Source organism: Torulaspora globosa, chromosome 3, assembly GCF_014133895.1.
Source record: "Torulaspora globosa chromosome 3, complete sequence".
Lineage (NCBI taxonomy): Eukaryota > Fungi > Ascomycota > Saccharomycetes > Saccharomycetales > Saccharomycetaceae > Torulaspora > Torulaspora globosa.
This window is the reverse complement of record NC_050729.1, coordinates 932,295-946,800: the sequence shown is the minus strand read 5'-3', so window position 1 is coordinate 946,800 and position 14,506 is coordinate 932,295. Positions and strand designations below refer to the sequence as shown.

Here is a 14,506-nt window from a genome sequence, read left to right as displayed (position 1 = left end):
GTAAAAAATTCACTTACTATAAAGCTCATCGCTTATCAAGAGTCGAGTTAAGAAACGCATCGTATACCAGCGCGGCACCGGGTTATGCTTAGGAATCAATGGAGACCTGTTAGTCGAAATCTGCATATCTTTCGAGCCCTTGGAGGCTCACAAGTGAAGGAAAAGCTGCGAAGCTTTGAACACTCCAGCATAGTGCTGCATAAAACGTCCAAGGAAATGGAACGGTTGAATAAGAAGAAGCTGATGAAACTGAAGAAACTCAGAAAAACAGCTTACTCGAAACAGCAGGCGATTGACATACTCAGCAAGAAGCACGGGTTTGCCGATAAAGATTCGAGAGAAATTGAGCTTGGTCCCACAAGTCTGTCCGATCTGAAGTTCATGTCCACCACTCGGGATCGAAGAATGTTATACACAATTCTGGGAGTCAACGGGGAACAATTGAGAGACTCTAAATTGGTGAAAGAGGATGCAGAGAAATTCTTGAAACGTGGCCAGGTTGAAAAGGCAGTCTTTCTGGCAAGATTAGCCAAAAAGAAGGGAGCCGCTGCCATGAATTCTATAATGGAATACTATCTGCATGATTTGCAGTATCCGCAGTCCGCGGTTAAGATGTACAACTGGAGAAAGAAATGGGGAATCCCGGCAAATGAGTATACCAACACAATCTTGTTCAAAGGTCTTGCAAGACAAAGCCAACATATATCCCGAGCAACTGGTGAGTTTATTACGAAAGTCGTGAACAGGTCAATCGAACGCGAGGAACTAAGTCAAATCGAGTTCAACGCGGCTTTGGGAGCTCTAGCTAATTGTACAGACGTGACGCTAGCTTTTGAGCTGTTCGACAGAAAACTGAAAGGGGTCAGGCGTGATGCAATCTCTTACTTGTGGATGCTTCGAGCAAGCTCCCGAATCAAGACGGATCAGCTTTTCAATACCATTTTGGGCGGGTTGATGGAAGGCATGTCCGCGAAGTGCGTCGATTCGCAGCTACTATTTGAATTCTGCAAGACGCTGGCTTCAAGATCGGGAAGCAAGGAAACCAGATGCTTGGCCCTAGCTGCCTTGAACAGCTACTTCAGTTTCGATCTAGGGAAGGGTCTCACTCCTGAAGTTCCACAGGGATTAGCAATTCTACCGCTATCTCACTGGTCACTGGAAGAGAAATATCCTGTTAACAAACATGCCGTGGGCCTGTTTCTCAGAACTTGCTTACAGGCGGGCAAGTTTGAACTGGGAATCGATGCATTCAAGAGATTGAAGGAGAAAAAGCGGCATTTGATTGATGTTGATATGTTCCACCTCTACATGGAGTTGCTCATGAAAAATGATCCAAAAAACTGTGGTGAACAGTGCCTCAAAGTCTTCGAAGAAATGGAATCTTTTGAGGGCATTCCATTCTCAAAACATACTCTTGTCCTGGTTTATCGATCTTTTGAAGTTCAGTCATCTAAAAAAGCTGTTTACGACGACGATCGTCAAGTTGAGAGACTACTGAGGTCATGCCGGGCGTTCTGCCTTGAGCAAGAGGGCGTTTTTTCAAAAGAAGCTAAGAGCAGGATCATTCCAATTGAATCATGGCAGTTTTTTGTCAGAATAGTAAAGAATCTCAACGCTCATGGAAAGGTCACTACATATAGCCTAAAAATGATACTTGATGACTTTATGAAAGCAATCTGCTATGGCATTTTCGATGTCAAGCATCTTACAAAAACGGACGTTGCCAGATCTGTCGAACTCGAGATCGTGAGACTACTTGCTGTCTTCACACAAAGGCTAGACATTCCCGATATAGAGGAACTTGATACCATCAAGGAAGGGCCAGAGAGAGAAATATTCTTGCTGAGAAGGCTCGGCATAAGGTTCAAAAATGCATTATTACGACATGTAAGCATTCTGCAATCAAAGGAACAAGAAAATGAAGATGTTAGTGAACTTGAATGGTCGTTAAAACAGCTGGCACAAAAGTTTATGGCAAATCAAACACTAGAATCGCACGGACGCGAATCTTGAGTGTACCCCTGTATCATAGTTTCTTTGGTCAAATGTTATATTAAAACATTGGTATTACAACGCAAATAGGACATAAGCCTCCCGAAATAGGTGGGTTTAAAAAGCCTGTTTTAATACGACATTACTCGAGAGAAGATCAAGCAGGGCCTACTATGCATCTTTCGTGACATCACCAAAAGAACTGATGGATGGCATTGGAGACTAAACGTCCCGTACACTTTTAGACTGTTGCTAAAGGGCAATGTAGTGCATTCAGCCGCCTAAGTATTGCTTTCTCATGCCGACTTCTCGTCTACTACCTAAGCATTACCAAGTAGGGGTTCACGATAGCCAGATGGCATCAATCGTCTCCTAAATATAGCGTGATTACCGTTTTTTTCGTGAAGCTTACAATCGAATATCTAGTACTGGGCAGTTTATTTGGATGCCTTACTGCTTTGCTGGCATCGGTATATACAGGAAGCGAAAGCGAAAACGAGCGAAGCTCCAAGTCTTTTAACTAAAGAATTTCTTCATATCGTTCAACCACTTGATATACTCTTGGTTCTCCTTGAACTCAGAGTAAGCACCAATGAAGGAGGCTAACTCCTCAGTGACACCTCTGCTTTCCAAGTAGACTTCCAAAGACTCTTGTAGTTCCTCGTCCAAATTGGAAAATGGTGGCCCGTGGTAAACCAATTCCCTTTTAACCTCTGCCTCAGCAGATTGGTCTAGAGCTTCTTGGGCTGTCTTAAAGGGGGTGACGCTGTCAACGTAGAAAGATCCTTCCTGCAAGTTCATCAACAGCTCCAAAGAAACAGCGGATTGATCAGCATCCTTGACTACAACGACATTAACATTGGCAAAATTGTCAGAGAGAGAATCGTAATCCTCCTCGTTGACCGCCTCGCCATCTTGAGCAGCTGACTCTGCCAGAGCACTATCATAGGGCAAGTTAGCAACTTGTGCTACATCAAAGAAAACATGAACAGTTTCTCCGTTTTCAGTCTTCTTAGTAATCTCGGCCAAGTTCTTACCTGGAGACTCAACAATAGTAAACTCAAACTTGTCGAGGAACTCTTGGAAGGATTGTAGAGAATTGTCAGCTGCAACCTCGGATTCAACCTTAATCTCAGATTTCAACACGTCACGAACATTGTCAGATTGCTGATTCCATTTGCTAGTTGATGTGGCAAAGCTTCTTCCAGTCTGGATTTGAGCAACGGTAACTTTTCCCAGAACTGGAGCCCTGAGAACTCTTTTTGCAGCAAAAGAGATGCCTTGAGCAACTGGCAGGTTTCTACGAACAACTTGAGAGGCTAGACGAAATGACATAGGTTTCTTTATTGCTATTAGTGGCTTGTTCTGCTTTAATGTGCAAGATTGGGGAGTTGAATGAAAAAAAATGCTAGCTACATAGGCTTCGCCCGCGATGAGCAGCTAAACTGAAAGAAATAAGAGAGCACTTTATGGACCGTCTGAACCTTAAGAAGTAATTGAACTACTCGAGAAGCTCGACAGCGGAGTCAGCAGAGGAGATTCAGCGACCTGGCCCAGCTTTTTTTGCGATTCTGAACATGTTTGAGAGAGTCCTCGACCCTTCGAGATGGGTCGCTCGGAAAATCAATCTCCCTGCAGTAGTGCGTTGATTAGTGTCCATTGAACTTGCTACACAACCGAATTGGATGAAATGAGCCTCCTGATTTGTCAAATAAAAGACTTATGTACAAGTCTGCTGTCATGCATCGCGACAGATTGCGGGGAGATCTCGTCGACAGGTGTTGCAGCCCCCTATACCCTGCGGGCGATCGCTGCGATTCCGTAAATAAGTGACTTATTCTCTTCACACAGTAGTGACATTTTTCCTTGTCTTTAAGCTATATGTTTTATTGAGCTGTACTTCTCACCAATTCACTTGGGCACATGGCGCAGTTGGTAGCGCGCTTCCCTTGCAAGGAAGAGGTCATCGGTTCGATTCCGGTTGCGTCCAATGATTTTTTTCGGATTATCTCTCGGTGAAACTTGAACACAAATTCGCCGGGCATTCGGGAATGCGTTCGGGAAGATGTGCGGAAGAGCTTAAAACTCGGAATACTTGCCCCTCTTTTTACCCTTTTAGGGAGTTCCATAACGTAATATTTTCCGAGTATACGTCATTAACTTGGTGTCTCGAGATTTTTTTTTCCATTTGTGAAAATCACATTTCTTTTAATGGAAGCAATACGATGCTGTATTAGGCGGGAAGTCGAAATTCGTTAGTCTGTTAGAGTTTATGTCCAGGACTGTCAATAATCTAGTTCTAACTTCACAGTCATAGCTCTCAAGCAAGTAAAATTTGGTAAAAAGACATACGGCGATTGCCGTTTTGTGGGAGTTGATTCGATTTTGGCACTTTGTTTTTTTTGACATATTATTGTGTGTAGCCAGCAATGAAGAGTGTCCTCTTATCATCAAGTTACAGCAAAGCTGAACCACGCTGCAATGGCGACAAGACGGTTCTGGATCGTGCTAACCGACTTGGTTCGGCTTCAAAAGATGATGAGATTACCGCCGTAAATGCGTGCAACGATGCAGAACTACATTCTCTGGAAGTCCCAGTCCTATTAAAGTCGGTATCGGCACCAGTCTTACCTAGTTTCAGGCCACATGAGCGGAAATCACCGAAACCCAGCGGTTGTTCACTGATAACAGCGACGGAACTGAGCTGTATGATTGACACTTTGGATCGTGATGAGTTGCTTATCCTCGATGTCCGGCCTTTCAGCGACTACTCCCGCAGCTGTCTGAAGAATTCCATTCATGTTTGTCTTCCGTCAACACTGCTACGGAGGAAAAGCTTCAACTTCAAGAAGCTCATTGACAATCTAGCGCCAGAGGAACGGATTATCGTGAAGGAGAAGAAGTTAAAGAATAAGAACCTCCGAATAATAATATACGATGGCATTGCTAATCAGCAGAATAGCTCGGTTTCACTTGCTTGCGGGGGTATCGCTAAGAAGATAATTGATTCGGATTCAGAGGGCTTACAATTCGAGAGTGTCTCCATCTTGTCATGTGGGTTTGGAAACTTCGAAAGGTTGTACTCTGAGCACGTCTTTTCACAAGAAGATAGCATGATGTCGCGAGATGATACGTCAACGATGGACTTAGAAGTTCAAATACCAGGGGATATGACTCGTGAAACCATCCAAGAGTTGATGCCACCACAGCAGGTTTCACTAGACTCACCGGTCTCTTCGTCCTCTCCAATATCGGCACTCTCGAAATTCAAACTGCCGAGTCTCGACAATTCGAGTCCTCATTTTTTTAAGATAGCCCAAAACGAGCAGCTAATGAATATTGAATCTTACTTGAGTGCGGTCAATATTAAAGAGGAAAATGAACAAAGCTCAATGCAATCATTCCAATTCCCCCAAACGAAAGATGAAAAGCGATCGCTATCCCGTGATAAGCTCAGATTCCAAATGAGATACGCCGAATTAGAGGATTACTGTGACGCTAATCGAATCGACGATGTTATACCGCTCTGGTTCCAGAGACTAATGAAACGATCAAAAATCGAATTTATTTCACAATTTCAAAAGCTGGACTTTCTCGAGAGGAAGCGCTTAAACAAGGGTATAAATAAACATAAAGCATCTCAGTCTGCAACTTTTTGCCCAAGAAATGGCTCTTCTCAAAGAAGCGTACCTTACCGATCATACTCACAGCCAGACTGCATCCCGCCGGCTCATCGGGGGTTGAAGCATTTTTATTCCCTCGATTCCGACGAGGAGGACGATCTAGTCACAATATCCTCGGGTGTGGAGCTAGGTATCAAAAACAGGTATAAGGATATTTTTCCTTATGAGCATACGAGAGTGGTTTTGAAGAAGTATAGTGTGTCATCTTTACCGCCATGCTCAGAAATTAAAGTTCAAGAGTTCAATGAAGCTTGGACAACCTACATTAATGCCAATTACTTGGACATACCCATGTGTCCCACAATCCGAGAGCTTGGAATGAACACTCCAGGAAGGGTGAGATATATTGCGACTCAAGCGCCTCTGGCATCTACGGTTCATGACTTTTTTACCTGCATCCTCAACAACCGTGTACCATTGGTCGTCACTTTAACAGATGAGTTCGAAAATGGCATGGAAAAATGTCATCCATATTGGAAAGAGGGCCAGTATGATGATATAAGCGTGAGAGTTGTGGAAGACGATAGCGATTCGACGACTACAAGGAATGGTAAAGTGGTCAAAATCTACCTCCGAAGACTGCAGCTTCGTTACGATCGGGATAAAACTTTTGAACTGTTACAAATACAAATACGGGATTGGCCCGATCTGGGAACTTTATTAGATCCAACTCAGATTATCCAAGCCATCAACCTCAAAAATTTCGTCGTTAAGAAGCTCTTCGAGAAGAATGTTTACTCCGAGAATAGCGTTCCAACCATTCTTGTCCATTGTTCCGCAGGCTGCGGTAGGACGGGTACCTGGTGTACAGTTGACTCAATAATATCAAACTTGGATACCTATAATGTTCTACAAGAGGAATTGGCTGACAACAAGAGCATCTCAGACTCTACCAATTTTTTCGATCCAATCGTATGGACAGTAAACACATTCCGGAAACAAAGGATATCGATTGTACAAAACGTTAATCAATTTCTGTTCATATATGAGTGCTTGTTCTGCTTTTTCACTTTGAAGATCAACAATACGCCCCACATCAAAGACCAAGGTTATTCGATGAACAATCTGCTGCAGCAAATCAAAGAGCTGAAAATTCTGCAGAACATCATCGATATTAAGACACACGAACAGCTCCCCACGTTCACATAACACAAATATGCGAGCTCATTTTGTTGCATTGCATTTCATTATGGATTCAGTAATCCTACATAGCATTGAACTTTAATTTGTAATCTAATTGTCAACCTAATAATAATTCATAGACTATCACCAAGACGTTGATGCCAATCAAGGGAACTAGTAAAATCGAGCGTTAGTAGAGGACAAATCACATGAACCAAGCTTTAGTTAACAACATACTTCTTAATAGTGTCTGAACTGCCCCGATGAGTTGAACCACTTTGGATTTTGTCGAATTCTCTTCTTGACCAAATACTGGCCCATCGTTGCTATTCCGTCCGAGTCCAACTATCACAATCGGTTAGTATATACTACCACAAAGTCATCTAGTTCAGTATTCAACATACTTCTTATCAAAAATCTTTCCTCGCTAAGCACAGCAACCGCATTTATCAGTAAAAGAATCACGTAAAACAGTCTTCCTAGTCCAAAAAGCATCATATTAGCAGGATCAAAAAACTGGCGTGGTAATAGGAATCGATGGACCTTATCAGCTTGATTATGATATAGCAGTTTGAAGTCGACCTCTAATGCTGTATACTTGGGCAGCTGCCTTAACAAGAAGCTCAAATACACGTGATTTATGCCATTCTGACATATTCTTCAATGCCAGGCTTTATTTGAGTTATTGCGAGTCTCGAGCCATGAGCTAAGGTGATTTGACGATGATGAATTGAGTTTCTCTTTTATTAATATAGTAATACTGCTAGAAACTTTAGAAAATACAGATTTTTCAACAGAAAAAGGCCAGTACGGGTTTTAGATTCCTTAATCAGCGTTACGACGAGCGACCTTCTTGGCCAAACGCTTACCGGTACCGAAGATCTTCTTGTCTCTGTTCTTCTTTTGCTTTCTTTGTTGTCTGGATGGCTTCTCAACCTTTTCAGCTAGACCGTATCTGACCAATCTGTAAGTTGGTTCGAACTTCTTGGCTTCAGCAACAGAGTTGTAGACCAAACCGAAACCGGTAGACTTACCACCACCGAATTGGGTTCTGAAACCAAACACAGAGACGGCATCCTTCTCGACCTTGTAGATGCCAGATAGCTTCTCACGTAATTCGTCCTTGGAAACGTTTGGTCTGTTTGGATGCAAAACGTCGACGACGAATTGCTTTCTAGCCAACAATGGGTTGGAGATGACCTTTCTGGTACGGATAGTAATAGCGTCAGACTAAACACAAGTGATGCGTATGTTAGTAATTCGGTTCCCGGACCAGGAGTGCAGAAAGCTAGCTTTGGAAGGTCAGGCAAGCGAACGCGCGCTATGTTTGATCTGGACGTTGGGTCACGACTCTATTTTCTCTATCATCATATTTCAGCTCATGGACAGTTCATGTTGTTCTCGAATAGATGGTCTGATAATATGCCACTAAACTTGTATTGGACCTTCTCCACTTCGGCTTACTAACACTGAGAGCTTCCTTAGGCCTGCTGCACGTTCGACAATGGGCATAACTTCAAACATACCATTTGGTTTATCCTCTGTTGGTTCCTTAACTGCTTTCTAATCGACGTAGACCTTCAAATTTCAGTTTTAATCACACCGTTCAATCACTTAGCTGCTGGAGGCCCCAGGGAAGGTGAAAAATTCAGTGCTCCCACCATACCACGGGCCGAATGCTAGAAGGAAGATGGGCCTAACTGGTTCTCCCGCTGCCCGACTCCTCGGTGTAGCGCGCTGCCGCGCGTCCGCCTGGCTTCTCGCGAGCTCCGCCGAGTCGTTCGTGCTTCCCGAAGGATAGACGCAACTTTCTGTTTTTCTCGGAAAATGAACGCACTGAAATCTTGATGAATGTCTGGGTGCAAAGTATGAACATCAATCAATGTGTATGGGTGGTAATTGAGCAGTCTCGCTGCTGATGAGCGGCTCCACCTCAAACGACTAGAAATAATACCGGAAAGGCCTAGATTGCCAGGCTTTAATTGCCATTAAGAGGTCTTGGATGATGGAAATGCTTATGATACAAAGTCTTACCTAATATTCTACTTAGTTACCATCGTCCGAAACGTCTGCGTGAATATGAGTTTGGATGATCTTCAAGGAGACCCCTCCACAGCTGATAGTAGTCTAGTATTGAGGCCTGTCGATGGACATTCTCACAGATTTAACTTGAGTGTAGTTGTCCAAAGCAGCGGCACCCATTTCGCTACCGATACCAGATTGTCCGAAGCCACCGAATGGCACGTTTTGATGGAAAGCGTTGTAGGTGTTAATCCAGATGGTACCTGCTTTGATTCTGTTCGACACATTGATGGCCTTGTTAACGTCCTTAGTGTGAATGCCTGCCGCTAGACCGTAAACGGAGTCATTGGCTAGAGACACGACTTCGTCGACGGTAGAGAACTTGGAGACAGTGACGATAGGTCCGAAAATCTCATCCTTAACAATCTGCATGTCCTCTTTAACGTCAGCGAAGATGGTTGGCTTGACGAAGAAACCCTTTTCGCCCATTCTCTCACCACCGGCAACCACACGAGCACCTTCTTCAGTACCAATTTGAACGTACTTCAAGATCTTCTCCATCTGCATTTGCGAAGTCTGCGCACCCTGGAAAGTGCCCTCCGCGAATGGGTCTCCGACCACCAACGACTCTGTGTATTCCTTGAACTTCTCCAACACCTCGTCGTAGACGGAATCCTGAACGTACACTCTGGAACCGGCACAACACACCTCACCAGAGTTGAAGAAGATACCATACGCAATGTTCTTGACGGCCTTGTCCAGGTCTGCGTCTGCAAAGACGATGTTGGGCGATTTGCCGCCCAACTCCAGAGTAATCTTCTTGATGCTGTCTGCGGCGGTCTTCATGATGTGGCGTCCGGTGTTCGTGGAACCAGTGAACGCAATCTTCTTCACGTCCGGATGGTTGCACAACCTCTCTCCGACGATCTTACCGAAACCAGGCACAATGTTAACGACACCGGCCGGAATACCAGCCTCCTGACAGAGGCGAGACGCATAAAGCGCAGACAACGGAGTAGCCTCCGCCGGTTTCAACACCACCGTGTTACCAGTCGCCAAAGCGGGTCCTATCTTCCAAGACCACATCAGCAAAGGGAAGTTCCACGGAATGATCTGGCCACACACCCCGATCGGCTCCCTCAAAGAGTAGGCAAAATGGTCCTTGCCGGTGTCAATCACGTTCCCGTAGATCTTATCGGTCCACCCACCGCACGAACGCAGGTATCTCGCCACCAGCGCCACGTCGCCGCGCGAACACAGCAGCGACTTCCCGTTGTCCAGAGACTCGATCGCCGCCAGCGTCTCCAAGTGCTCCTCCACAAGATCTGCCAGCTTGAACAGCGCCCTGGCACGGAACTCCGGCTCTGCGGTCGACCATCCGTTCTCAAACGCCCTCTTAGCCGCCGACACTGCGTGGTCCACGTCGTCCTCGCGACCTTCGTACACGTGACAGATCTCCTGCTCGGTGGATGGGTTGATCACTTCAAACGTCTTGCGCTGCTTCGAAGCAACGAACTCGCCGTCGATAAACAGCCCGGTGGGCTGTTCGTAAGTGGTACCGTTGGGCAGCGTCACGGGCACGCGCAGGGGCACCTGCGAATACAAGCGCACCAATCTCTTCGAGGCCAGCTGGCCAATCACAGATCTAGACAACATTCTCTCTCTATAATCTCACTGCTCCTGACAGTGCTGGCATCTACGCTGCCCCAGCAACCTTTCTTATATACCCGTCCGCCTGCACCCTCTCACCCTCTCGATTTGCAACCATTCTCGACCCGCCGGGTCGTGCCATGGCAATATACCACAAAGTGCCCCTCAGCGACCACCGCTTGGGAGGGGCCCCCGCTCAACAAACAACGCCCTCGTATAGAGGGACCGGGGCCGGCACCGGGACCGCTAATTTCCGCGGAACGAAGCGCATTATTGGGCTAAAGATACAGGTTATACAGGAGCGTACGTAGAGGCTATTCAGCGTTGTACTTCAGTCTGAGAATGAAGTTAATCACCACCGCGATGAGCAGGAAGAAACACAGTAGAGTTGGCCCGAGTCTGTCGTCGTACGGTCCGGAGCCTCTGCGTCTGATTGCGGCCGCTCTCCAGTGGTATGTGACCAGCGCATACACCATGGTGGCCATCGCGACCAGCGTGAACACTCCTGCACTGATCTTGCCGACGAAGTCGCCGAAGTTCAGCAGACCGATACCGAGACCACCGAGCATCACGGTGAAGTTGAGCCACGAGAGGAACGTACGCTCGTTGGCGAAGAACACCTTTGGCTCGACCCTCGTGGGGAGAGCGATCTTCTTGCCCGGGGTTTTCTGTAGCAATGGCGCGGAAGACATCTGGACCTGTCACTGGTTCGGTCTGGCGTCTCCCCTGTGTGGCAGCTTGTCGAATGCACAGATGCTTTATACTGTATGCGGCGGGCGAATTTTTCGTCCCGCAACGTCGCACGTGCACCGTCAATTATCACAGTGCGGCAGAGATCGGCGAGGGTGGAAGGAAGCCAGGGTTTGAATTGGACGCTGTAGGTCTTGGCGTTGTCCGGCGAGCAGTTTGTAGTGTTCTTGAAGCTCGACGGTCGCGATGCCGCGCTTGTGTTGTGTTGTGCTGTCTCTTGTCGTGGTATAGCGGGCTGTATGTAGACCTGGTAGAGGGAAAAAACTCGTGTAGTACCAGTAGAGCAGTGGTGTCAAGCCAAGGCGGGATCTTGCAGAGTATGGAGTTCCAGATACTTGAGGATAAGGTGTCGAATTGTCCGGTACCAAAGGTTAAGCTGATCGACGTGATTGAGACATGCCATCTGTCAGCGATGGCGGAAGAGGGGATCCGTGAGGGGGCCACGTCGGTCGTCGACGTGTTTCTGCGGAAGTTGCTCGAACAGCTTAACAAACACTCGACTCTGTATAAGTACGTGGTTTCGATGACGAGTCTCAGCGCGGACGGGTCGCGGGGCCAGTTGAGCATGGCGAACGCTGTGAGCGCATCGTGGAACTCGAAGAAGGACGGACTGTTCAACTATGTGTTGGACGACGCGGAGACGTCCGGAAAACAATATCTGATTACGGTGATATGGATCGCTAAGTAGGGTTCAACGGTGTATAGTCTCTAGGGATTGTTTAATGTGTACGTCGCGAGGCGCGAAGTCATATTAGCGCCGCGACTCTGCTTATGAAGGTCGGCTGGGCCTCCGCTTCGTTCAGCTGCGCCAGTCGCGCTGGATCGCTAGCTGAGCGCGTCGCCGCTTGCAGTAGCTTCTTCGCGTCGGAGCTGTCGACGTCCTTTCTGCACTTGAGGATCGCGGAGAGCAGCTTGACGGGAGTGTCCCAGTAGACGGTCAAACAGTTGGCCCAAGTGGTGGGTATACTCTCCACGGGGCCGCAGCTGAAGTCCATGAAATACTCCATCAGTTTGAATTTGTCGTCGATGATCAGCGTCTTGTCTTCGCTTTCGGGAAGCAGCTGGATGAAGACTTTGTAAAAAGTCTCGAAATCTCTCTTGGTGGAGTCCAGGAACTTGTCGTTCTTGTTTTTGAAGGAATGCTCGTATTTCAGTGCCCCTATGAATAGCAGGATGGTCTCTTCAACCACCGTCTCCAGCAAACTGGCAAAGACAACAGGGTTCATCTGGTTTTTAATTTCAAGCATGTATTCGTAGAGGGTGTCTGCGATTTGTTGAGCTTGATTGCCGCCATACCAGCTCTTGCTGAATATCTCTGAGAAAGGAGCGGAGAGATCTGTGAAAATGATCTTTATGAGCTCGCTTGAGCAAAATTTGGCAACCTCCGCGAAACCATCAAGGGCTTCCTCAATCTCTTGCGTAATCGTCCTCTCATGTACTTTGCTGACCAGCTTGCCGTATTTGGAGGATATAGCAACGGAATAATCCGCGGCCTTCATCTGGTCGTTGGCAACTGCCACTATATATTCCACGAGACCTCCAGGGCACTCTTCGCTCTCCTCGACATCCTGCGAGTCGGTGCGTTGGTTGAAGCGCAATAGCTTCCGTACGTCGATCTCAATCTTTTGCATCCATTTCTTCTGCCTTTGTTTGAGCAGATCGCAAAACCTTTCAATAACACCAACAAGGATCTTGGCCTGACCGGAACCTGCTGCCACTTCTGCCTGTTGGGTGAACATTTGAAAGCACGTTCGGGTCCCGTCCAGATACAGCAAACCTTCGGAATCAACATGAGGAGGAGTCTTTCTTTCGAGGAAAACTTCAAACTCCGCTTTTTCCAGGTTGCCAATCCATTCAGTCATCTTGACCAAAATGAGGCTTAAATAATCGGCAAATAGCTGCTCCCGTTGTTTATCTCCGATGATACTTTTCTTGTCTTTCTTATCGAAACCGAAATCCTGAACTAATGTGCTTTGGAAGTGTTTGTCATAGTCTAGAATGTCGAGGATGATCAAAGTTTCAGGTTCTGACTCTACCAGCTCATTCACTAGAGAGTTCAATTCGTCATAATAACACTCAAAATATTTGCCAAATATATCCCAATGACCTGGACAGTATTTTGTCAAATGCTCTTTAACTATCAGCAATTCATTAAAAACCCAATCCAAATTATGAAGCACCTCAAATCTTTTCTCGCCCTGATATTCTTTCCTCACCTCCACAAACATGTCCTGAACAGATTGCTTAATCTTGTTAAAGAAGAAGTTTCGATAACCGCGGGCCTGGGTCCTTGTGTTTATCGTTCCACTAAGAATCTCTTCGTAGAGGCCTTTGCTAGTCGGATATTCTATAATATTTGGTTGTAAATCCGTCCTACTACTCGGTAGCTTCTTAATCGCACTTTTCTCTTGCTCTATCTCTTTCTTCTTGATAATGTTTCGGATCGCATTGATTTTTAAGTCTTCTTTCTCCTCCACGGTTATTACTTTGAATAGACGAATGGCCAAAGATACCTGCTCGGACCTCACGATCTCCACCAAATCATATATAAGGGATTCCAGTAGTTGATCAAATTTTGCGACAAGATCAGTCATCTGCGAGAAAAGCTTCAACATAGTGCGCTGAACGTCGTCTGTCGAAACTTGCGCCATGACCAGCATTTGATCTTGAAAGTCACGGGCCATCGTCAACATATAATGTATATGGAGCAAACATGGACAACCGGAGTCCAAAGCATCGTCCGAAAGCTCTTGCTCAAGCATTTCCGCTATTCTGGTCGTGACTTCATTAAACTCGGATATCCTATCATAAATGGACGATGTCAAATCTATAGTCTCGTAAAGCTTCGTTGCATTGAAAATAATATCATATCGGGAGATTGCAGACTTACTTCTGCGGCTAAGCTCATCAACTTCATGAAGACGTCTCTCGGTATTCTTTACAGATCTCTGGGACAAATTAAGCAATGACAAGCTATCCTCTACATGATTGAAATACTTCGACGATTCCTTGTTCAATTGGTAATCCAGCGTCGATTTTTGCTTGCTCACCTGGTCTTTGATCACTCGTATTCTTTCGGGCGATAAATCATCTTTCAGTAAGATAAGAATCTTCTGTAGCGTTTCTGATGACATTTATGCTTGTGCTATCTCAAATTTCACATAAACGAAAGTAGATAATCCTCCACCGTGGTACATCCGAATATATGCTCTTCACCAGGTATATATAATATCTATACTCTAATTCAGAGTGAAATTTCCAGCACCCCGTATGCGATGACATTAGCA

The 14,506-nt window shown here is 45.9% G+C and overlaps 9 protein-coding genes and 1 non-coding gene across 10 annotated transcripts; 4 read left to right on the top strand and 6 right to left on the bottom strand.

Annotated features, from left to right (window-relative positions):
- Positions 1–84: 84 nt before the first annotated feature.
- Positions 85–2,013, top strand: MRX1 (Mrx1p; the record flags this gene model as incomplete). Its single annotated transcript, XM_037283125.1, has 1 exon — positions 85–2,013. The coding sequence occupies one exon, from the start codon at positions 85–87 to the stop codon at positions 2,011–2,013; it is 1,929 nt and encodes a 642-aa protein (XP_037139021.1).
- A 495-nt stretch (positions 2,014–2,508) lies between these two features.
- On the bottom strand, positions 2,509–3,327 carry MAM33 (Mam33p; the record flags this gene model as incomplete). Its single annotated transcript, XM_037283124.1, has 1 exon — positions 2,509–3,327. The coding sequence occupies one exon, from the start codon at positions 3,325–3,327 to the stop codon at positions 2,509–2,511; it is 819 nt and encodes a 272-aa protein (XP_037139020.1).
- Positions 3,328–3,909: 582 nt separating this feature from the next.
- On the top strand, positions 3,910–3,982 carry HG536_0Ctrna3A. The gene has a single exon. It is a non-coding gene; the product is annotated as a tRNA-Ala (tRNA).
- Positions 3,983–4,421: 439 nt separating this feature from the next.
- PTP3 (tyrosine protein phosphatase PTP3) lies at positions 4,422–6,824 on the top strand (the record flags this gene model as incomplete). Its single annotated transcript, XM_037283123.1, has 1 exon — positions 4,422–6,824. One exon carries the CDS (start codon positions 4,422–4,424, stop codon positions 6,822–6,824), a length of 2,403 nt encoding a protein of 800 aa, XP_037139019.1.
- A 91-nt stretch (positions 6,825–6,915) lies between these two features.
- YOS1 (Yos1p) lies at positions 6,916–7,292 on the bottom strand (the record flags this gene model as incomplete). The annotated part of the gene is made up of 3 exons (XM_037283122.1): positions 6,916–6,971; positions 7,035–7,142; positions 7,202–7,292. The coding sequence occupies 3 exons, from the start codon at positions 7,290–7,292 to the stop codon at positions 6,916–6,918; spliced, it is 255 nt and encodes an 84-aa protein (XP_037139018.1).
- Positions 7,293–7,622: 330 nt separating this feature from the next.
- RPS24A (40S ribosomal protein eS24) lies at positions 7,623–8,326 on the bottom strand (the record flags this gene model as incomplete). Its single annotated transcript, XM_037283121.1, has 2 exons — positions 7,623–8,027; positions 8,324–8,326. The coding sequence occupies 2 exons, from the start codon at positions 8,324–8,326 to the stop codon at positions 7,623–7,625; spliced, it is 408 nt and encodes a 135-aa protein (XP_037139017.1).
- Positions 8,327–8,924: 598 nt separating this feature from the next.
- On the bottom strand, positions 8,925–10,475 carry ALD5 (aldehyde dehydrogenase (NAD(P)(+)) ALD5; the record flags this gene model as incomplete). Its single annotated transcript, XM_037283120.1, has 1 exon — positions 8,925–10,475. One exon carries the CDS (start codon positions 10,473–10,475, stop codon positions 8,925–8,927), a length of 1,551 nt encoding a protein of 516 aa, XP_037139016.1.
- A 308-nt stretch (positions 10,476–10,783) lies between these two features.
- On the bottom strand, positions 10,784–11,161 carry VTC1 (Vtc1p; the record flags this gene model as incomplete). The annotated part of the gene is made up of 1 exon (XM_037283119.1): positions 10,784–11,161. One exon carries the CDS (start codon positions 11,159–11,161, stop codon positions 10,784–10,786), a length of 378 nt encoding a protein of 125 aa, XP_037139015.1.
- Positions 11,146–11,907, top strand: TDA2 (Tda2p; the record flags this gene model as incomplete). Its single annotated transcript, XM_037283118.1, has 1 exon — positions 11,146–11,907. One exon carries the CDS (start codon positions 11,146–11,148, stop codon positions 11,905–11,907), a length of 762 nt encoding a protein of 253 aa, XP_037139014.1.
- A 58-nt stretch (positions 11,908–11,965) lies between these two features.
- Positions 11,966–14,353, bottom strand: SEC6 (SNARE-binding exocyst subunit SEC6; the record flags this gene model as incomplete). Its single annotated transcript, XM_037283117.1, has 1 exon — positions 11,966–14,353. The coding sequence occupies one exon, from the start codon at positions 14,351–14,353 to the stop codon at positions 11,966–11,968; it is 2,388 nt and encodes a 795-aa protein (XP_037139013.1).
- Positions 14,354–14,506: the final 153 nt, after the last annotated feature.